General features: G+C 41.0%; 1 protein-coding gene across 2 annotated transcripts in view; it reads left to right on the top strand.

The window, feature by feature from the left end:
* The first annotated feature begins 16,910 nt into the window (after window positions 1-16,910).
* The window catches only part of LOC146560796 (sprouty-related, EVH1 domain-containing protein 2-like), a 36,287-nt gene continuing 29,308 nt past the window's right edge, over window positions 16,911-23,889 (top strand). For both annotated transcript variants that reach the window (XM_085296259.1, XM_085296258.1), the window contains exon 1: window positions 16,911-17,495. In XM_085296259.1, coding sequence (XP_085152385.1) covers window positions 17,470-17,495 — 26 coding nt within the window. In that variant the 5' untranslated portion in view covers window positions 16,911-17,469. The remainder of the gene's footprint in view (window positions 17,496-23,889) is intronic.

Here is a 23,889-nt window from a genome sequence, read left to right as displayed (position 1 = left end):
ATCTCCGATGTTGTTCCCGGGATCTGCTGGAGCCACTCGCCTAGCTTGGGAGTCACCGCACCTAGTGCTCCGATTACCACGGGGACCACCATTACCTTCACCCTCCACATCCTCTCGAGCTCTTCTCTGAGCCCTTGGTATTTCTCCAGCTTCTCGTGTTCCTTCTTCCTGATATTGCTGTCATTCGGAACCGCTACATCGATCACTACGGCCGTCTGCTTCTGTTTGTCTACCACCACTATGTCCGGTTGGTTAGCCACCACCATTTTGTCCGTCTGTATCTGGAAGTCCCACAGGATCTTAGCTCGGTCATTCTCCACCACCCTTGGGGGCATCTCCCATTTTGACCTGGGGACTTCCAGGTTATACTCGGCACAGATGTTCCTGTACACTATGCCGGCCACTTGGTTATGGCGTTCCATGTATGCCTTGCCTGCTAGCATCTTGCACCCTGCTGTTATGTGCTGGATTGTCTCTGGGGCATCTTTACACAGCCTACACCTGGGGTCTTGCCTGGTGTGATAGACCCCAGCCTCTATATATATATATATATATATATATATATATATATATATATATATATATATATATATATATATATATATATATATATATATATATATATATATGTATATGTGTGTGTATATACACATATATATATATACATATACATGGAGGGAGGTTAGCCAACTAACGGAGTTGCAGAAAGGTGCGACAAAGAAGGTGCATAAGAAATACAGCAAGCTGTCCATACCTGAGGCCTTGGAAACTGCCAAGCAAAGACTCACAGCCTTGGCCAGCCGCTTGAGGAGGTACACCAGAGAGATAGAAGGCAGGAGAATAAACCAGCTGTTCTCCACAGAACCAGCAAAGGTGTACTCTCAGTGGCAAGGGAACAATAATAATAAGAGAATAGCACCACCAAGGCTGGAGACGGAGCAATACTGGAAGAGCATATGGGAGAAGGACGCAACCCATAACGGCAATGCTCAGTGGCTAGTGGATCTGAGGGCAGACCATAGCGACCTCCCTGAACAGGGTCCAGTAACCATCACAGTGGCAGATATCCAAGAAAGGGTCTCCAGTATGAAGAGTTGGACAGCACCAGGGCCCGACATGGTTCACGCCTACTGGCTGAAGAAGCTGACTGCACTCCACGAGCGTCTGGCAGCACAAATGAACCAGCTGCTAGTTAACGAGAGACACCCGGAATGGCTAACCGAAGGTCGGACGGTCCTGATCCCCAAGGACCCCAAGAAGGGATCCAACTACCGACCAATAACCTGCCTCAGTACTACATGGAAGCTCCTGTCAGGCATCATATCAGCTAAGATGAACAGGCACATGGGTCAATACATGAGCGGGACACAGAAAGGAATTGGCAAGAATACCAGAGGCGCAAAACACCAGCTACTGGTAGACAGAACAATCAGCCGAGACTGCAAGACCAGACTGACCAACCTGTGCACTGCCTGGATTGATTACAAGAAGGCCTATGACTCAATGCCCCACAGCTGGATACTGGAATGCCTAGAATTGTACAAGATCAATGGGACCCTAAGAGCCTTCATCAGGAACTCAATGGGGATGTGGCGTACAACACTAGAGGCCAACTCCAAGCCCATAGCACAAGTCACCATCAAGTGCGGGATCTACCAAGGAGATGCTCTGTCCCCACTGCTGTTCTGCATAGGCCTGAACCCCCTCAGTGAGATCATTAACAAGACTGGCTACGGATACCGACTACGGAACGGAGCAGTTGTCAGCCACCTCCTGTACATGGATGACATCAAGCTGTATGCCAAGAGTGAACGAGACATCGATTCACTGATCCACACTACCAGGCTATACAGCAATGACATTGGAATGTTGTTCGGACTGGAGAAGTGTAGTCGGATGGTAACAAAGAGAGGGAAGGTAGTCAGAACTGAGGGGATTGAACTACCAGAAGGCAACATTGCAGAGATAGAGGACAGTTACAAGTACCTGGGGATCCCGCAGGCAAATGGGAACCATGAAGAGGCCGCTAGAAAGGCTGCAACCACCAAGTACCTGCAGAGGGTCAGACAAGTCCTGAGGAGTCAGCTGAATGGTAAGAACAAGATCCGGGCCATCAACACATACGCCCTGCCCGTGATCAGGTACCCTGCTGGGGTAATAGGCTGGCCAAAGGCGGAGATAGAAGCCACTGACATAAAGACAAGAAAGCTCCTTACCATGCATGGAGGGTTTCACCCCAAGTCCAGCACCCTGAGGCTGTACGCTAAGCGGAAGGAAGGGGGCTGGGGACTGGTGAGTGTCAGCACCACAGTCAAGGATGAGACAACGAACATCCAAGAATACATTGGGAAGATGGCCCCAACTGACCGAGTGCTCAGTGAATACCTCAGGCAGCAGAAACCCAAGAAAGAGGAGGGAGACGAGGAACCATCATGGAAGGACAGGCCCCTGCACGGTATGTACCACCGGCAGATAGAGGAGGTGGCTGATATCCAGAAATCCTACCAGTGGCTGGACAAAGCTGGACTGAAAGACAGCACAGAGGCACTAATCATGGCAGCACAAGAACAAGCTCTGAGCACAAGATCCATAGAGGCTGGGGTCTATCACACCAGGCAAGACCCCAGGTGCAGGCTGTGTAAAGATGCCCCAGAGACAATCCAGCACATAACAGCAGGGTGCAAGATGCTAGCAGGCAAGGCATACATGGAACGCCATAACCAAGTGGCCGGCATAGTGTACAGGAACATCTGTGCCGAGTATAACCTGGAAGTCCCCAGGTCAAAATGGGAGATGCCCCCAAGGGTGGTGGAGAATGACCGAGCTAAGATCCTGTGGGACTTCCAGATACAGACGGACAAAATGGTGGTGGCTAACCAACCGGACATAGTGGTGGTAGACAAACAGAAGCAGACGGCCGTAGTGATTGATGTAGCGGTTCCGAATGACAGCAATATCAGGAAGGAGGAACACGAGAAGCTGGAGAAATACCAAGGGCTCAGAGAAGAGCTCGAGAGGATGTGGAGGGTGAAGGTAACGGTGGTCCCCGTGGTAATCGGAGCGCTAGGTGCGGTGACTCCCAAGCTAGGCGAGTGGCTCCAGTAGATCCCGGGAACAACATCGGAGATCTCTGTCCAGAAGAGCGCAGTCCTGGGAACAGCTAAGATACTGCGCAGGACCCTCAAGCTCCCAGGCCTCTGGTAGAGGACCCGAGCTTGAAGGATAAACCGCCCGCAGGGGCGTGCTGGGTGTTATATATATATATCTTAGGGGTGAAACGATACACAAAATATATATATATATATATATATATATATATATATTAGGGGTGCAACGATACACAAAATTCACGGTTCGGTTCGATACTTTGGTGTCACGACCTTTTTAATTTGTCATTTATTAAAATTATAAATATATATTTTAACTCAAAAGTATAGTTTTTAAATTTAATGTTGCTGAAACAAAAGTAATTAAAAAAATAAATATATCTTAGGGCTCTCAAAATTTCAAAATCCCTGGTAGCCCTTCAGGCAGGAACACTTCAGTTTTTGGTAGCCCAAAATAAATGTAAGTAGCCCGAATAAAAAAGAAAGCAATTTTTTGATTGATGTTTTGTTTCCTGTTTTGTTTCCTTTACAATATTATACATTAAAGTATAATATTGTAAAGGAAACAAAACATTAATCAAAAAATTGTTGAAAAACAAATTACAACATTGTATAAAAATTACAATCATCAACTCAAATACTTGGTTCTAATTGAACAGAAATTTCTATGAACTTGTAAGAACTGTGTAGGACATGAATCAGTCTGTGTCAGATCCTGAATTTGAAATTTCCACTGAAGTCACGGGTAAGAGACAAGTGGAACCAAAATCTAGGCCATTTGCTTTTTGAAGTTTGCAAAGACTGCTAAATTTTGCCAGTGGTAGTTCACTCTTTGCAACATAGTACGCTGTTCTAAACAGATTTTTCAGGTTTATTTTTAGTATGTTATTTGCAATTGGTGTTTGTTCTGGGAAAGATATTGCAGACTGAGCAATAATGCATTTCTTGCATTTCTCATGGGTTCTAATGGGGGCCTTTCTTAAAATGACTGGTTCCAGTAACAAAGGCGCTTGTCGACTCAGAAATCGAGAGAAAACCAACAACACACCCGGCAGAACATTATGTTATTTACACGGGTGCACATAAGTGGTCTGCATGTGCGCATTCGCTGTCAGAATAAAAGACGCGCACCAGATAAGAAGTTGCAACGCGCGTTTGCGTCCATATAAAAAGCACTGTTTTTGTCCGCTAGAGTGGGATTTTCACGGCACATTCCGCACCACATCTCTGTCATTTGTTTGAAGCCAGCTCACCTCCTGCAACCACTTTCCCGAGAATACGTGCTTATTTTGTGGTTCGGACTCCTTCTGACATTTCTTTGGAGGTGGAGGAACACCAAAGTAATTGCTTAAAGGAGCTTCTTCGACATCTTTAAGAGTTTTAAACAAATGTCTGTCCTCCTCCAGAAAATCTTATGTATGCAAACATGCGTTGCAACTTCATATCTTGTGCGCGTTTTTGGGGGGTTTTTTGACAGCGAATGCGCACCTGCGGACCACTTATGTGCAGCCCCGGTTATATAGCTCGTCATATTGCAGCCACAGAAATTCTTTTGTCCATGAAACCATAAAGCTGCACTTTCTTTTTGCCTTATCTGATTTGTCATAACTTTTCCGTTTTGTGGTAAGCTTTTCTTTGGCTGTCACTTCTTCACCCTGACCTGTCTTATTTGGCTCAGCAGAACTAAAATATATATCCTGCTGCTTTTACACACACACACATAACAGTCAGCGATTCTCTGCGCGATCAACCTCTCACATGTTTAAGCTTGCTGCGGGAGATTTCACTTGTCATGTTTGCATAGTAAGCTAACGATTGATAAGACGATGTCAGAGGAATTGGTGCGCCGGGACGTCGAGCTAGCGATTTTGCAAGCCCTGTATCTGATTGAGGAATCACTCATCTTGGGAAAAGAGAGTTTATTACAGAGAAATGGCTCTTTCCAAAATAAAAGCTATACTATACGCTTCTTCTGGGCTATATTCTCAGCAGCATATTGTGGCGGGTCAGGGCTGTTCGGGCTTCTGTTTATACAGTTATGTTTTGTTTATGTTGCCATAGTGATGGGTGACGCCCTCTCGCTGTGACGGTGTGTCCTTCTGGGGTCAGGGGGCGCCCTGTGTGTTGTTGTTGTTGCTGTGCGGTTGCCGCGCTGAGCAGTTAGCTAGCGGCAGTGTTCTTCTGCAGATGTCAATAAACGGCTGTGCTCCCTGGCTAGCTCACGGGAAGCAAGACCAAACGACACCTCCGTCTCCTCCTTGTCTGAGCTCGCCACATTGGTGTCAGAAGTGGGATGATGGTGGCACCCCATGTTCTGACCCGAGTGACTTTTCCCCCACCGGTCGTGACCGGCCGGTGCGCCAAAAGAAGGCACCTGGACATTTGCAGGACTTTGTGTGGGGCAATGGGGTCGTCGGGGACGACTGACCCCTTAGGTGGGGGCTATGTAGCGGGTCGGGGCTGTTCGGGGTTCTGTTTGTACAGTTATGTTTTGTTTATGTTGCCATAGTGACGGGTGACGCCCTCATTGCGTGGCACATCCAACATACTGTTTTACTCTAGTCTATGACTCGCTTACCTTCAGGGTCATACGTCACATGAAAACCAAAATAATTCCAAACGCCAGATCTGAATGAGGGTGGGGAGGTTCAATTTGCCATGTTGCAAGGAGAGCTTAACTTCTGTCTCGCTAGCTTGCCCTGCGCTCTTCCTTCTGACGATGCTGTCTGTGTTGAACGCTCAGTGGATTTGCGCTCGACAGTGCAGCCTAGGCGGAGTAGTCGAACGTAGATTCACTGAGCGCTCAACACAGACAGCATCGTCAGAAGGAAAGTTGATAAAAGAAATTACAAATTTTGTATTGTTCCATACATATGCGTCCCGAACCGAAAGCACCGTATCGAACGGTTCAATATCGATACGAGCATCGTTGCACCCCTAATATATATATATATATATATATATATATATATATATATATATACACACATACATACATACATACATACATATATACATATACATGTGTGTATGTGTACACAAATATCACTTCCTTATTGATGCCATAATTATTTTTGAAACTACTAATGTCCTCCTTTTAAAAGTAAACTCCATGATGCTAGTAGTCAAACCTCCACAAATGTGATATCACTATAAAGCCCAGGAGGACCTAGTACAGTAGAACTCAAATAGTTAATAAATTAATAAATTGTGCTTTATGAAGAGGTCTAAGACTAACGTCCACCACAGAAGAAAAGCATGGGTCTTGTAGTTACGTCGTATGCATGTTAATCAAGGTACCCAACTTAGAAAAGCTCACCTATGCTCGGTAAATGTTAGCTAACACTGACAATAGTCTCTCCAAATTGCTCAGTGAAAAAAACCTACCGAGTAATGTTGTGGAGTTATGGTCGTGTTGTCGTGTTGCAGACGTTGTTGTAACTCTTTCCAGTGTTTTTAATGGATCTTTGCACATAATGGCACAGTCTCAGGGGTACAGATCCCGGCGTTCCTGACTGACACTTTGCATAGGAGCCGAGCATTGCAGGAAGCTTTTATTTTGATACTTCCACTGACCGGAAGTTTAAATTTGCTTTTAGTTAAAGATTTGATACCCCATCATTTAGTTGTTTCAATTCACAATGGACACCCCATAAAGTAAAGGACATGCAGTACTGTGCAGAAGCAGATATTATTATATTTATGAAAAGCCAGATATTGTTTTGTTCTGGTGGTCTTGAGCAACAGTTCTTGAGGCTTTCTGAAGATTTTTCAATTTTCTTTGAACATTGGCTGCTTTTGCAATCATTCTCAGTCCAGTACTTGTGTCTGACTATTTTCAGAGGAACTTTTTTGTTTACTGACTAATCACTGACCAATGAATCACTCAAGGATAAAAAAAAAAAAAACAGCTCCAAACCTAAGGGATCAATCAGTGTTATGTTATGTAACAGGAAACTTAGCAAAGAATCTATTTTAAGTGTTATATTTAGGCAGTTTGTTCCCATTTGTTTAGTTGAATCTTCCAAAGATAACCGGTCTCACAGGCATAAAATAGTATCTTTGAACTAACAAAAAGGAATTCACAAAAAGATATTGGCCAAAAAAGGCATATCTCAGCAAGGTGTGCAGTAAAGAATTAAGAAAACTGGAATGTCAGGCCTCTAAAAACTGTCTACAGCAGATGAACAGTATCTAAACGTATGTACTTAAGAAATAGGAAAAAAATATTTATAAAGGCCAGAAAAAAGACCTGAAATACACATCTGGCCTTTGAGTTGATCTAGGTACTGTTAACTGAAGCCTCACAGAAATGCTCTTAGTGGCAGGGTGCCTGTCAAGAGACAGTTCTTAGGGAGCAAAACAGTGAGAAAAAGCTAATGTATGCCAAATTACACAGGAACTGGGCTGAAAATCCAGGTCTGATGAAGTGATCAAAGCAAATTTAAAATTTTTGGTCAACTTGTGAGGGCTATGTACAAAGAAAGTCAAGTGAGAGATACAGCAGTGAGTGTTGTACAGCCAACCTTAAAGCACAGTGGAGGCTCTGTCATGGTTTGGGGCTGCATTTCATGAAATTATGAACACTGAAAAGTATCATCAAAATTTTATCCACCAAGCAATACCATCTGGAAGTCATATAATACACGACAGTTCTTGAGGCTTTCTGAAGATTTTTCAATTTTCTTTGAACATTGGCTGCTTTTGCAATCATTCTCAGTCCAGTACTTGTGTCTGACTATTTTCAGAGGAACTTTTTTGTTTACTGACTAATCACTGACCAATGAATCACTCAAGGATAAAAAAAAAAAAAACAGCTCCAAACCTAAGGGATCAATCAGTGTTATGTTATGTAACAGGAAACTTAGCAAAGAATCTATTTTAAGTGTTATATTTAGGCAGTTTGTTCCCATTTGTTTAGTTGAATCTTCCAAAGATAACCGGTCTCACAGGCATAAAATAGTATCTTTGAACTAACAAAAAGGAATTCACAAAAAGATATTGGCCAAAAAAGGCATATCTCAGCAAGGTGTGCAGTAAAGAATTAAGAAAACTGGAATGTCAGGCCTCTAAAAACTGTCTACAGCAGATGAACAGTATCTAAACGTATGTACTTAAGAAATAGGAAAAAAATATTTATAAAGGCCAGAAAAAAGACCTGAAATACACATCTGGCCTTTGAGTTGATCTAGGTACTGTTAACTGAAGCCTCACAGAAATGCTCTTAGTGGCAGGGTGCCTGTCAAGAGACAGTTCTTAGGGAGCAAAACAGTGAGAAAAAGCTAATGTATGCCAAATTACACAGGAACTGGGCTGAAAATCCAGGTCTGATGAAGTGATCAAAGCAAATTTAAAATTTTTGGTCAACTTGTGAGGGCTATGTACAAAGAAAGTCAAGTGAGAGATACAGCAGTGAGTGTTGTACAGCCAACCTTAAAGCACAGTGGAGGCTCTGTCATGGTTTGGGGCTGCATTTCATGAAATTATGAACACTGAAAAGTATCATCAAAATTTTATCCACCAAGCAATACCATCTGGAAGTCATATAATACACGACAGCTTAATTTTTCTGGATGACAATGATCCCAAACACAGTAAAAACATACCTGGATGCAAAAACACACAACAGAGCACCATTAGTTATGGACTGGCCTCCCCAGAGCCCAGACCCCGCAATACTGAAGCAGTGTGAGATCATGCAGACAAAGAATCTTACTAAAGGCAGCCCACATCCAAAGAAGATCTTTAAATGTCTTTTGGGAAACTGAAGGATTATTCCTGATGACTACTTAAGATAATTCCAGAACGCTCTCCAGACTGTGTTGAAGAATAAAGGTGGTCATACCAAACTTTCAAGCTTTTTAGAATTCTCTGTTTTGTTTTTTTAACTGATCAAGCAGGGACTTCTACTATAGATACAACTATAATTAATATAATAGATGAATACCATGTTAATACAATATTACAATAGTCAACAGAAGTATAAAAATATAAAATAATGAACAGGCATGATTTATGAAAAATATATAACTGGCAAATTTGAAAACTCATCTGGAATAGTTTTTATATTTAATGATTGCCATGAGGAGGGTGACACTCCAAACCAGACCCTTAAAGGTAGCCCATAAGTATGCGGACCTTTTATAGACTCTTGCTGTTGGCCTTCTTCTCCTGCAGATGGACATCAGAAAAAAACGATCGCGATTACGACAAGAGCCACCGAGAAGGATGACAAGAAGATGAAGACTTTCAGTGTGCTTTTAAGCATCCCCAGGTACTTTTTCCTTTTCTGATGGCGAGGAGCTATCTCTATCATGTGGGATTTTATTGACTTGACGATTGCGATTTCCATGGCTGGATCCTGCATTACTAGCACAGACTCAAGCTGTTCACGACTGAATGTCTTCTTTAGGTCTTTTAAAACCGCTTTGGAGACTTTTTTAACGAGTTTCTTGTCAGGACAGAATTTCGACGAGATGCGGAGTCCGTTCATTGTCTGGGCCGCCAGGCATCCAACGGGAGCTTCCCACTCCTGCTTGGTATCGGTGTGGGGACCTATAGCTCCACAGTCTTTGAGCACCATGAAGGTCACATCGCAGACAAACGCCAGGTGCTGCTTGCTCTGGTCTGATGTGGTGGAGGCACATTTATCAGCCGCAGCTGATGATGATGTCAGTTCCACAGCAGGTGCGTCTGTAACCGATTCATGAACTTCAGACTCTGCTCTGTTTTTCGGACCTACTTTTTCTTGTAACAAACCTTCGGGACGTGTTATGGTCTCTGACAGCTGCTGGTCCCCGCCTGCCCCGGCTGCAGCTTCACAGTTGGGCTTTGGCTCATCAGCATCAAGTGCCTGCAGTGGCTCCATAACAGCAGAGTCCTTGTGCCTCTCCGTGATGATCAACTCTGCTGCATCTTCCAACGAGGTAGCTCCCGACAATTTATTTTCCTGTGGGTGCTGGTTCCCGTCTGCCCAGGCTATGGCTTCACAGCAGGATTTAGACGTGTTAGCTGCCGATGACTGTGGCAGTTCCATAATGCTTGAGTCCTTGAGCTTTTTCAGGTTGTTAAACTTCTCTGTGTTTTCCAACGCTGTGTCTCCTATTATTATATTCTCTCTTAATGTTAATGTTAGGTTCTAAAACGTTTCTTTCTAGTTAGGCTACTAAAAGTTTTTTGTTTTGTTGTGTTTTGCGTAAATTTGTATGAGGCTGTGAGACAACTAACCCTGCTGGTGAGACATCAAAGCAGAAAGTGGAACTGAATCAGATCATATGACAACCAAAAGCTCTGATGTCAGAGAACTCTATCTTTGATTCCATGGCAACAATAAGGGGAGAAACGTAAACGCGTTTCTTGTAGCCACTTCCAACTAAGTAGCCTACTTCAGCAGGGCCGCAACCAAGGCTTCAACACTGTGATCCCTAGTCCCCAAGAACATTTAAAAACAAGGGGATACATTTTTTCCATTATACGCTGTAATACACTGATCTAATAAAAACAGATACTTATGACTATGATCACAATTGCTTTTGCTTGCGTTTTATAAAACAACAACATTTTTTGCATGTGTGGATTTCATTTCTGCTTTCTACAAAGGAAGAAATAGCTAGAATAATAAAGAAGGAAGAAGAATAAAAAGGAAGTAAGAGAAAGTCCAGTGTCACTGTACCATCCTTTCGGCACCATAATGTACCATAAACCCTCAGAAGGACTGTAACAGTTGCATATAATTCTGCAATAGCTGCTTAAATCACACATAGTTTTTCTTGCTTTTTGTTGAACAACAACATCTTTATATAAATTTATGGCATTTGCATGTTCTCCTTCTGCCTATCAGTGCTGATTTTATTAACCAAGAATTTTTGCCACAAATGTTCTGATAATTTTCTGCGCTGTAAACAAATAAAAAAATAAAAAAGTAAATTAAAAAAGTCTCAATACACAGTATTGTACTGGATGTAAAGATTTAACATATTTGTTATTTACAGTATGCTGCTGAGTCAGCTAAGTCAGGTATTGCAGTCCTATTCAGCGGAACCCCAGGGGTAGACCCAGATCTCCCCACATCTTGGTGTCCCTGGATGAGCTGGAGGAGGTGGCTGGGCTTCTCAGCTCAGACTGCTGCAAACACAACCCGAATCATGATGAGTTGCAGAAAATGGATGGAGTTATTTACAGCTATCTTTCCATATGTTTTCATTTATACAATGAATTGTGGAAACAAAAAACCCCCTGACAGGGTTAATTTTGGATTCTGGAGCTGGAGAAACTAAAGGTTTCTTGTATGCTTGTTTACAGACCTGAAAGTTGCCGTTGCGTAACACGTTACTGATGACAGCTGTGTAATGTGATTTGTATAGTAAGTGGGCATTGTTAAATAAAAGCTGTATTTGATGTTGTACAAAAACTTGCTCTAGCTCTTACAAAAGGATTTGCATGGAAAGAAGGCTATGTTGGTTCTTATGGACCGCTATTTACAGCCTGATAACCATTTTGAAGTGTATGGTCACAAGTATAAAGTGAAAATAATGGTCTTAGTTCTCGAAATGCTGATATGAGGTTTTTGTAGAACAGCAATAATATTTGCATTACATATAACAAAGAATGGCAATACATGTGTTGTATACGAGCAAAATTAAAGACATTGGTTTGTTGTTGCTAGTCAAAGAAAGTAAAAGCAGCATCTCTTATTTGTCAGGTATTGTATGAAATATTACTGCCACTATATGATCACACAATTGGTTTGAAGTAGAATTTATAAAGGAAGAGTTTGAAAACATTGTGATGTAAGAACCTATGTTACATTAGTCTTTCATTAACTAATCCTAAGCTGGAGTCCTGAATGTTGCAGTTGCATTAAACACTGTAGATGATGATGATTTTTGTACCAAAATAAAGAGGAAACAACATTATGAGTTCAGTATCCCTTTGCCATCCTTTCTGCACCACAGACACAAGAGGACCCATCCATATGAACCCAAGGAAGAACCAAAACAGTTGCATGTAATTATGATCACAAGTGGTTTTGCTTGGTGTTTTTTTTTTTTTTTTTGTGGCAAAGTAACATTTTTATAACAGTTTATAGAGTTTGCATGTTCCCCTTGTTCCTACTAAACTAATATATTTCGGTATGTGTTCCCATTTATATTAGAGTTTAAGTACTATAATAATTTTATATATATATATAGCACCTTTCAAAACAATGTTACTGTCAGGGACCAAGCAGTAAAGCATAAAGGACACAGGTGTTTTAATTCAAAAAGGGGGTTTTATTGACCCAAAAACATGAAGATATATTTAACAAAGCCAAAACTTAAACAGGCAGAGCAATAAAAGAGGTCAACTCAATAGACTAAACTCAAGATAATAATTAACAAAACCTCAAACAAACATAAGATAAACTAACCTGCTGGTTTAGCTAAACCAAATGACACACACGGGGGAAAACAAACTGGCTGCCATATAACCAACTAATACAAAACAATTAAACAAACATGAAACCCCACCCCCCCCTCCACCCCCCAGGCAATGAAGCATGTGGTTCTATCCAATTAGGCTGTCAGTGATAAACACCTTTTGCCAGACAGGAGGAGAAGCCAAACCCCAGGTAAGTCAAACAAAGAAAGATGCATTAATATAACATAAAACAGAACTTTGACCTTGCAAGGTTAATATGTGTGCACGCCATATAAACATTGGAAGGCGTGATCGAAAAATACATACATTTAATAAAGAAACAATATTGAACAATAAGTAGAATATATTAAAGTAGTGACTGTAAATTAAACTAAAGTGAATCAACGGGTCCCGCGACCCTGAAAGGGATAAGCGGAAGCGAATGGATGGATGGATGGATGAATCAACGGGTGGTGAGGTGTGGAGCTTACCATGTGTGGCATGCCATCACAGTTGCAAAGTACTTCACAGGATAACACGCAACAATAAAGAATTAAAATTAGAAAAATTGGTCAATAACCATAACTCAAATTAAACGATTATTAATATCAATTATAGACAATTTTTTGTTTTACAATACAGAAACCCCATCAGCTGGACTGATGCCAACTTCGATAGAGATCTGCATTCCTCTCATGTATGACAAATTTTACACCTCTCACTATAGTTTCACACAGCTGCTATTGGTTTGCCGCTTCCTGCTCTTCCTACAAGGTTGTCTTGTGAATTTATTACACACCTGGAGCATCAAACAGCAGCATGCAGTAGATCTCTATCACAGTAGTGCTCTATCTAAGCACATTTCAATGCTCAGCTAGAGTACAAAAGTGCTATATAAGACGCAGTCCATTTACCATTCACCACACAGGCACAGTAAACTGGACTGGACTTTAGATATTTATAAATAAAACCAATGTAACTCCTGCATTTACGCTCACCAGTTCATTTTGTTTAAATTTTAAAATGTCAACCACCCCAAAAGGATATAAGACACCTCCACGATTGTAAAGTCCATTAAGTTGGTCAGTTTTTCCTCAGTAGGTTGTCTGTTGTGAACAGTGGTGAAGAATTATCATAATTACCTAATGTTTTTTCCATCTTCATCTGCGATTAAGAGTAATAGACTGTATAGACTTATTACATTCTCTTACTGTAGGTGTCACAGTATAATACTGTTCAAATGAAAGAAACTGATTTAAGTGTAATACACAGCATGTCTCCTCCTTTTCTAAAGTGACTGTTTTTGTGTATATGGACCTTTTTTTTGGAGTTTTTACACAATACTTGTGAAAGTTGGAAATGGAACCACAAATGGTTTCCAGACATCTTGTGACTCAATCAAAATCACCCTTTCTCATTTACATTAACCACTAATATGAATAATGAGTACTACAAGTACAAGTTTTCTGATGCTGATACTGTATATTTTTTTCTAATCCTTGCTTTTACATCTTTTACTGTATACCTGGATACTTTGCGGTAAAGTCATAATAGTTAATTAAACTGAAGTAAGAAGTAAAATTATGTGTGAAAAGTATTTTATTGAACTGGAAAGTTTTCAAGTTTTCACAACATACTTGTGTAAGTTTGATTTGAGACCACAAGTGGTTTCCAAATAACTCATGACTCAATCACATGTCACACAAATCGTGATCAGATGGACAAGTGCCAAACTCAGGCACAGATCATCTGTGAAAAAACAGACTTTTAGTGCACAAAAAAAATTAAAAAATAAAAATGTGTGGCTACATTGTATCACTACTGGGATTAATACAATGAGTGAAATTACACATTAGGAGGTCCCAGTTGATCAAATAGCACCTTACAAACTACAAGACTATACAACCTGATTCATTAAATGTGACTAGTTTTATTAAATGGAGTAACTGTTGAATGCAGCCATTCAAAAGTATGTTAATTATTGTAAAATGATACTATAATACATTTCCCAGAGCTGAGAAATGGAAAGCTGAGACTAAAATCATAGTGTTTACTCCACTGAAATAAATGGTATGCTGTGTGTGTGTGTGTGTGTGTGTGTGTGTGTGTGTGTGTGTGTGTGTGTGTGTGTGTGTGTGTGTGTGTATGTGTGTGTGTGTGTGTGTGTGTGTGTGAGTGAGAGAACTCATTTACTGTTTATATACACTGGAGAGCTGTTGATGAATGACCCCTTAACACCCTAAGGGGAAATTTCTGTTGCATGAAGTACATACGGAATATAAAGCAAATATTAGGACAGCACAAGCACACAAAAACAACATAACTTCTGACAGAAACCAGACATAGTATAAAACACTATACCCACTGGCTGTACTTTTAAGGGGATCAAAGACAATTCTTAATTACAACTGCAACATGGGGACATGGTCTTGGATAATTCAATAACATTTTACATTCTATTATAGGAAAATCTTGACTTTTTTTAATACAGTAAATAATATTTCATTACAGCAACTGACAATTTGACAAATATGCATATTAATCTTTTTGGGTCCCGTTAAATGTTATTAGCTGTATAGCTAGGGATGTCAAACTTATTTTATATTGCGGGCCACAGTGTACAGAAATAACTACACTTATAATCAATTAAACATCTAATATCAGAAAAAGAAGCCCAATTTCAAAAGTATGTCTCAGTTTTTCTACATGATAATAAAATGCTGCTGTAATAAATTAAAAATATCTGTCAGCGTGACTCTATGGGCTTAAATTGCAAGAAGTAAATGTTTGAAATGACAGAAATCTACCATTTAATTACTTTGGTGTTGCGTGAATGCCAATGGGGAGGTCTTTGTCAACAGAAAATGTTGTAAAAGTTGTGAAAATACAGTTAAATGTTGAAAATGTATATCCTTCACATTTTCCAAAGCCATCCAGTGGGCTGTGGAGGATGACTACATTCTGAAGTTACACGTTCAAACCACACCGTGTCAGTGTTGAACACATGGACTGTTTATATTTGGCGCATGCAACCATTCATACATTCTTTGTTTTGCACAAATGTCTTGCTGCACATGTCATAGTTTTACTACATACAATAAAACTTGCTTCTGCTAAATTGGCCCTGGCAGAGACGTCACTGTGTTGGAGAATACTGGTATAGCTATTATAGTATTTCTGTGCTTCTTTTATTTTTTTTAAGAGAAAAGTCCACATATCCCCACAACCCCTCGTGAATACATCATCAAGAAGTATGTTTCTAAAGACAACACTAAGTACATGTGCAACCTACTGTAAAAGTATGTCGTGATTACTGATATGAGGGCAAATGCTCACTGAGTTACCCTCTGTAAACATAAACAAATAAATTAATAAATAAATATTATGAAAAATTTGTCTTAATGTATCCTTGGAAACATATATTTTCATTAACTGCATGAACACAGACTGTGAAAACTTAGAGGGAATGTCTTGGCTTTACTTCAAGGTCTGACATTGTCCCCTGTGAACTCTCAGAATGACATTATTATTATTACTGGTCAAAACCAGTAAGTCCAAATGTGTAAGCTGTAGGAAATACCAGTTGAGGGCGCTACTCGACCACAGTAATAAACAAGACTTTTTTTTCTTTTCTGTCTCTCTGTTTTTTTCTTGTTTTTTTCTTGTTTTTTTTTTTTTGTCTAGGCATGAACCTGAAAACAATACTGGCAACTGTTTGGGGGCAGGAACACAAATCTGGCAGCACTCAGAGCAAACAAAACAGGCTAATCATCTAACTTACACACACCTTAGCAAATCAATAGGTATTAAAGACCTCAATCCCCAGAGTAGTTCACGGCACAAAGGCAATAAGAGATTAGCAGATAGTCTCTCGCTGATATGGTGCTAAAAAGTTAACACGATTAGCCAGCAATCGCTTTTAATCTTTTTTGATTCATCAGGCATTATGTTAGTTTCTGAAGTCTGAACTTTGCCTCTTTTTCCCCCCCGAAAATTGGGGGTTTTTGTGAGCAACTCGGTGCTATTATATTGCTTAATAACGAGATCTATACTTTTAGATCTTATGAATAAATATTAAATAAGTAATATCATGATGATAATAAAGGCTGATTTATTGCGTTGAAGGGTGTTAACACTGGAATGTAGTTGGGGGGGTTTCCTTTCTGTGAACTATCTGCACTGTGCCCAGTGAAGGATTTCATATGCGCACAAAGGTGACAATTGAGGTTTAAAATGAAGGATTTTCGAGAAATAAAGACGAGAGAGTGCGTTTGTCAAGAGACCCTTTGGCTTGCAGCCGTCGTGGGCCCTCCGTTAAAATGTAAACTACGTCACCGCTTCCGCCCCCTCCTCCTGCTATCCCTCCCCCTCTCCTCTCCCGCCTCCCTGCCCCGGCGTCGTTGGAGCTTCTCGGCCGCCTGCAATCCAACATGGAGTAGAGAGAGATGGGGCTCTAGCGGGGCCACCCCTCGGTAACAGCAGCGACGACGCGCTTTTTACGCACAACTGGAACCGGAGTCGTCGGTGAAAACATGCGCCTTAGGACTTAAAAACGGAGTGTGTGCCCTGTGCGCCCGTGTGTGTGTGAGAGAGAGAGTGCGTGCGAGTGTGAGTGAGTGAGTGAGTGTGTTTGGGCAGGGAGGGGGGTGTAATAGAAGACCGGAGCTGGATTAAGCTACAAAATTGTCCGTTCATGCTAGGTGATGGTGTGTTAAAGTTATAGTAAAGCGGGCATTCGCGATCCAGAAGAAAGAGGGTGGCTCCGGGGGTAAAAGAGGAAAATTTTAGGGGTAAAGAAGACGGAGGCGCAGCCAGTCGAAGGCAAGCAAAGAGCCGACACTCGCACAAAGGCGCAGGGGGATTTATGCGGAATTGGAGACAGAATCGGAGGAGCCACGGTGAAAGAATGACAAGCGAAAAGTATGCAACCGCCGTGGTACATTACCTGAGGTGAAACGAGAAAATGATAGAAGAAACACACCCAAACGAGTAAGTACTGGGACTCAGAAGATTTCTCTATATGTTTACTGCTCTCTCTTTTCTGTCTTTTCCCCCTTGCTTCCCTCCGTGACTACAAGTTAGAGGTGATTGGAGCAACTTGATGGAATGTGCATTCTGTGCAGATCAGTTCATGGTGTATGCTTTTTATTAATATTCTTTTTATTATTATTATTATTACGCTCAATTGGTTGGATTTGCTGTTTGATGGTGCTGTGAAGTAATGCATTGACAGTGCTGTCGAAGAGGGTTTTTAGGGCCCCCACCTCGGTGTAGACTCCAGGCTTGGGAAGGCAAGAGAGAAAGGAGAGGGGAGTGGGAGGAGGAGGAGGGGAATAAGCGTGGGTGGGTCGGAAACATTTTCTGAAAGGATCTGAAGCGAGAGAGCAGGCCCCTGTTGCAGCGTAACTTAGAAACTCCAGCACGCCCAGAAGTTACACCTTTTATAAATACACGCTCGGCGGCCAGCTCGCGAATCTTTTGTTTGTGCGTAGCTCAGAAGAAACAAACAAGCAAAAAAAAAAAAAACACTGAGCGGCGATTGCAAGGACATTTTCGCTTTGTTTTTAGTCACATCTGTGTGTTTGTCTCTAACCGAAGGGGAAGTCTCACAGGATGTGAGATATCCGATATGCCTCATCCGCCATCTCTTTCTCAATCGCCCTCATTTGCATAGCCTACCACGCTCCATTCATAAAAAATAGCGATCGTAAACGTCGACTCAGCCTTAAAAAAAGAAAAAGAAAGAAGAGAGACTGGTCCGTTTTTCCTAAACTGGAAACTGGCGAAGTTGTGTTTGACATGCACACGCGGGGATCGTGCTTTTTCTTCTGCGAACTATAGCTTCTACAAAGCTGTTCACTGCCTAGGCCCACAGATACGTTCGTGTGCGAACCGATGGGCCTGTACTCAAGCGGTTAACGCTTAGAATTTGCTTAACAGCAGATTAATATGCATTGTGCTACCTTTACACTGTGTAGGCTGCAGAGCGCCAAAACAAATATAGATTATATAGCCTGTTCCTTTTTCAATCCTGCAGCCTTGTCAGGAAAAAAAACATATGTACAGACATACGAGCAGGCCTGCCAAACTATTTAATTTACTGGCTCCTGTTTGCATTTTTACAGCTCTGTTAGCCTAGCTGTATCGTCAGCGTCTGTCTCTGTCAGTCTACACGGGGCTGTGCTCGATGGGAATGCCTGCCTTGCAAATCTGTTGAGGGGGGTGGAAGGGCGAAGGGCACCGGAGGGGATGTTTGCGCTGCGGTGGCGTGACGCCGGCTCATTCATAAAAGCCTTCTAACCTTCAGCGCGTCCCCATTCATGCCTGCCGGCCGTACTCTGCTCTACGAAGCCAGCGTATGTGTGTCTGTTCCCGGTCCCAGGGTTTGAAAGAAGCAGGGACTGCGACCAAGCCTTTGTCTCTGCTTGTCATATGTTGCCAGACACACATTTGGGGTGGTGGTGGGGTGTTAGATGCAACCAAGAAATCAAACCACGCTTTGCTGTCTTGCCTGTCTTCTGAAACTCTGCATTTCCTGTATTAACATCTGTGCTAACTGTATCTTTATGGCCTTGTTCTGAGTCATGTGTTTCTGATAAACAGCGTTCTCATGGTGTGATGGGAAAAAGCACTCAAAAGAACCGTGGCTGATTGACCATCAATTGGCAAAAGAGGCCTTTTTATGTTTTTATGATTCATTATTTTACACTAAAATGGGCAAAAAGATCAGTTAAAGTTCTTGCAGTCATTAAAACCGGCCTATATAAGCTTCTAAATGCAATAACAGTAGATTTATTTTAGTGGCAAAGACTTTACAAAAGTGAAAATAGACGCCACCGCATGGCAAAAAAACTGCTCAGGATCGGTTAGGGGAACACTCAAAGAGCCACAGTATTTCACAATAAACATCAGGTGGTTTTAATGTATGAACCTTTGGCTGCCAGATTTTAATTTATCTTTTGGTTTTATTTTATTTTTTCTTTTGGACTGAATTAGACTGTCTCAAAACGTCTGACAGCTGCAGATTTGCCATCGCAGTCCATATGTTTGTATCTAAATAGGAATATAGTCAAATAAAATCACCAGTAACAGGCCAAGGTTTTTTAATCCACATCTTTCTCTAATTGGCTTTTTGTTGCAGTAATAACTTTATTCTGCACGGTACAAAATCTCCTTTTTTGTATTGTTTTTTTTAATGTGAACCACTCGGCTATGTGGCCTCATAAAGGTTTTTATTGTCCAGTTACTGGAAGGAAGTGATCGGCTGTTGTTATCTGCAACTTTGCGTGTTGTGGCTTTCTTATCAGAAATTACACCTTTTGTGGGATTACAGGTGTGTCAGGAAGTAAGACACACCTTTTTATGTCATGTTGTGCAGCATTGTCACTGCTTCTTTTACAGCTTCAGTTTTATTGTGCGTCTTTAGCTTGTCTTTGTTGATCCATGCTATGGACATGGTCACATGCCCATGTGTCAGCCTACTATCAGCAGGCATTGTGTTTAGTAGCGCACACACATAGTTTTTGAGAGGATCTTTTGTTGACTGCATACCTTAAACTATAATGTCACTATCCTCTTTGGAGGATGTCCCTCTTTTGCACCGTCCTTCTGGGGACATTTATTACCTTTTATAGAAGTAGAAGCTCTCCCCTGCACCGAGAGTCACAACACGAGCCGAGGACGTATTGATCTAATGTGAGCTGCTGCAGGGTCAGCATGTGCACAGTCAGTATTAGACAGGAGATGTCCAGTGACATTCAGAGAAGGTCAACGTAGCATCGAAATATAATCCCTGAATAAAAGCACTCATCAATTGACCAACCCAGGCGTTAGCAGGCCTGCACGTTCCCCCAGCAGGATTGTTCTGTTCCTCGCACATAATGCTTTTCTCCATTAGCAGCATTCGACATAACAGAGTATAATTAACCTGACAGGAGTTTTAGGGCAAAGCTCATCGCCAAAAACAGAGTAGAGCTAAGGTTAAGATAAACCATAAGAGGTGTCCCCACTAGCACGTTTCATTAGTGCATGAACCGTAATTAGTCATGTTGGAGCTGCACTTTTGTAACAAGTGCACGTTATGTTAAAGAAATACTGCTTACACTGTTATGAAACCTATTTTGTTGGCTGTACATGTTACCTCAGCTGGCCTTGTCTCTTGTTTTGTAATTCAATAAACGAGAACACTCTCAGATAGGTAGTTAGTGCAAGCTTTTTAAGAAAGCTCTAGCTTTAAAGTCCTGCTGTAAAGTTCAACATTTTAACACCTCGATTGACTCGCATTTTTAGTTAGTTTGCCCTGTGGCCTTTCAGGGAACTACAGGGCTGTTTTGGCATGTTTATTTGGGCTGTTTGTTTGTTTTTTATGGAAGTTGAAATGTAATGTATTTATTGAGGCCTTTGTCTTTTGTGTGTAAATTGACCTTGGGTTTCTCTAAGGATGCTATATGATTGTTATTATTCATGGAAAGTTGTTTCTGCCACTAAAAAAAAAGTAAAAAAATAAGTTGAAATTTTGAGACACATAACTGAAAATTTAGACTTTTTATTTCTTTTCTTTTTTTAGTGTTGGAAACAGACTTTCATATTTTTACCCTCAGAGGTTGCCAATGAATTCTAACATGATGAACACGGTGAAAGGGTATATTTTACACAAAGTAGGATCTTTTTGTAATTTCAACCATAAAATGCTCCTAGTTCAGACTTAACTTTAATGTGTTTGTGCCATTCACCCTACCTGCCACCTAATATGAACTTTTTCTGCTCTTTTAAGTGGAAAAGCTCATGTATGTCGCTTTAGGAATGCTTGCAAGGGTTGTTTCACACTGTATCCGTCATTTACCAGTAAGATCACTAAACATCAAAAAGTTCTCCGAATGTGTTGCAGGATTTATTGCAGCGAGGGCAAAACTCAAACAGGAGACTTTGCCTCCATGTGTTGGGAGTCACTTTGCATTGCCTAGCAAGGCTTTGTTTGTTTGTTTGTTTCATTTGGAAATTTTTCTGTTGGTATTTTAGCATGCTTGGACGCATTCTACTGTCAAACTTGCATTGTAGATGGCTAACTGGTCTTTCATGTATACAGTGTTTTCATATACTGTAACAAGAGTACATAAATATAACAAAACAGTCTGGGAAGCATGCATAGACCGACCAACTCAGTGGTGGGAAAGAAACTCAGATGGGCTTGATTAGCAGCTTCTCTTTAATGCTATGTTAGAACAGCAGAAACACGATAATATCCTAAAATAAGAAATACTCTTTGTATTAACCAACCTGCAAGACAGATGCAGTACTTTGAGTATCATTGTTAGTACAGCGGCAGTTTATTTAGGTTCATATCTGGGTAAATATCAAGTCCACATAATACACATAATTAACATAATAACTTCCTTTACAGACCTTTTGCATTTCTTCTTTCAGTCTGTACTCCCTCTGCACGCACACACATATGCACACATCATGTGGAACAGATCCCTTTTCACAGTGTTTCCTGTGTTTTACAGGGCAGCTCATCACTGGTTGCTATCCGGAGCCTTTATATAATGGCCCGAGCTGTTTATATCGAGAGACTAAACAATGGAGCCGGATTGTTTGTCTGTTTTTTTACTAATCTCTGCTCATCAGCTGACTAGATGACCAAGATTATAATAGCTCAAGTTTTCATTCACTCCACTCTGTGTTTTTCGCTTGTCACACCACATGTAGAACAATCCATTGGGCTGGTTACTGAAAACACTTCTTCTCAGTGTGTGAACCCTGTGAACTCCCATTTCGTCAATAACCACTTTACGTTCGTGCTTAGTTTGGTTTGGTATTTCATTACCCTAATAATTTACTTAAATCAACACAAACAGTGCAGTTTGCATGCATGCAGTCGGTTATTTTGTAGATAAATAAAACTGTACTGTGGGTTTTCTGTTATCCTGGCTGATTATTAATCTCAAACCTGTTGGCATTTATAATTTAGCTTTTCGTCTACCAGTGCCATATTTTCTTCTTGTATGATGGCTAAAATAATACAAGTGTGTTAGATAAAATGAGAGTGTACTTTGATTACTTTTTTACACTTGCTGATAACACGACCTAAGACTTTATTTTGCAAGTTTAAAGGGAACCTACTCTACTTTTCCTTAATGTTGCCCATGCAAATTAAACATACTCAGTTTTTCAAATAATGAGATCATCGTATGTACAAGTAATTGTGAAACTCTAGGTTTCAGACAGTTTTTTCTGCCCTTGGCTACGTATTATGTCAAGTTAGTCATATGAGGCTGTGAGCACGAGCGCCACCCACTCACTCTTGAAATCTTTTGTTTGCGAGCAGCACCCAGTTAAAATAAAGTTGGCTAAAACAGGTAGTTTCAATAGATGGACTGAGGGGCTGTGCCAAAGCCCGGTATACGATAAATGAAGCGAAGCCTGGGAGCTAGTTCAGACAGGAAACTTGAGCTGTACTGCCTCATGCACGCAGTTCGAGTGTGCATGAGGCAGTGCAACCCACCTCTCTCTCCTTACATCATGCACCAAACACAACTACCCCAATGTGGTGGTCTATTTGAGTTGAAGTATTTCCCACTTCTCCTGCAGACATGTCGGTGCATTTCTGCCTGCTTTTTCAACCCCTCCACCACCCCAGCATCCACCTGTGGGATCCAGGGGGATGTTTACTCATCGCTCACTAATTTCCGTGTGTGTGCAGGGAATGAGAAGCCTGGAGCCCAAGTTCGGACTTTGTTATTCTGCTGCAATAAACCATTTCAAACATGAGTTTTCTGACTGAATAAGGATTGTATTGAAGTGTTACTCTAGTAGTAGAGTTACAATCAAATAAAAACATTTAATTCAAAATCAGAACAATAGATCCTATTATTCACGTCATGTACAAAACAATCTCTTGTTTATTCACCTTTGCTAACCTTAGCTGAGCAAACTGGTTTTTAATTGTGAAATAAGTTCCACCACACTTTGTGAGATTCACTTTCATTTCACATAGTTTCAAACCAGATGTTTCAGGATAAAATGAAAAGTATTCCCACACCCATGAAAAGAGAAAAGCTGAGGTTGGTTAATCCCAAACAGCATCTTGAAAGATTTCAGCCGCTCATGTGTAGCGGTAAAAATAAGTATATTTAAACGAAGCCTAAATAGAACAGATGTCCTGCTGTTTATTATGCAAATAACTTTCCGTTTCTTTAATACCCTGGAGTAGCAACACGGGTAGACCAATCACAAGATAAACCATTGACATCTGACAGTTTAGATGTGAGCATCTACCTGATTAAAAGACCAAAGTTGGCACAGATGTAGATTACAGATGTAAAGACGATTAAAATAGTTTCCCCCCCTCCTTTCACCGATCACTTAACGGGTGGCCAAAGTG

Source organism: Mchenga conophoros, linkage group LG13 (genome assembly GCF_057382185.1).
Source record: "Mchenga conophoros isolate Kocher_MC1m ecotype Shallow Benthic linkage group LG13, M_conophoros_male_GT1.1, whole genome shotgun sequence".
Taxonomy (NCBI): Eukaryota; Metazoa; Chordata; class Actinopteri; order Cichliformes; family Cichlidae; genus Mchenga; species Mchenga conophoros.
This window is presented reverse-complemented; position numbering and strand designations above follow the sequence as displayed.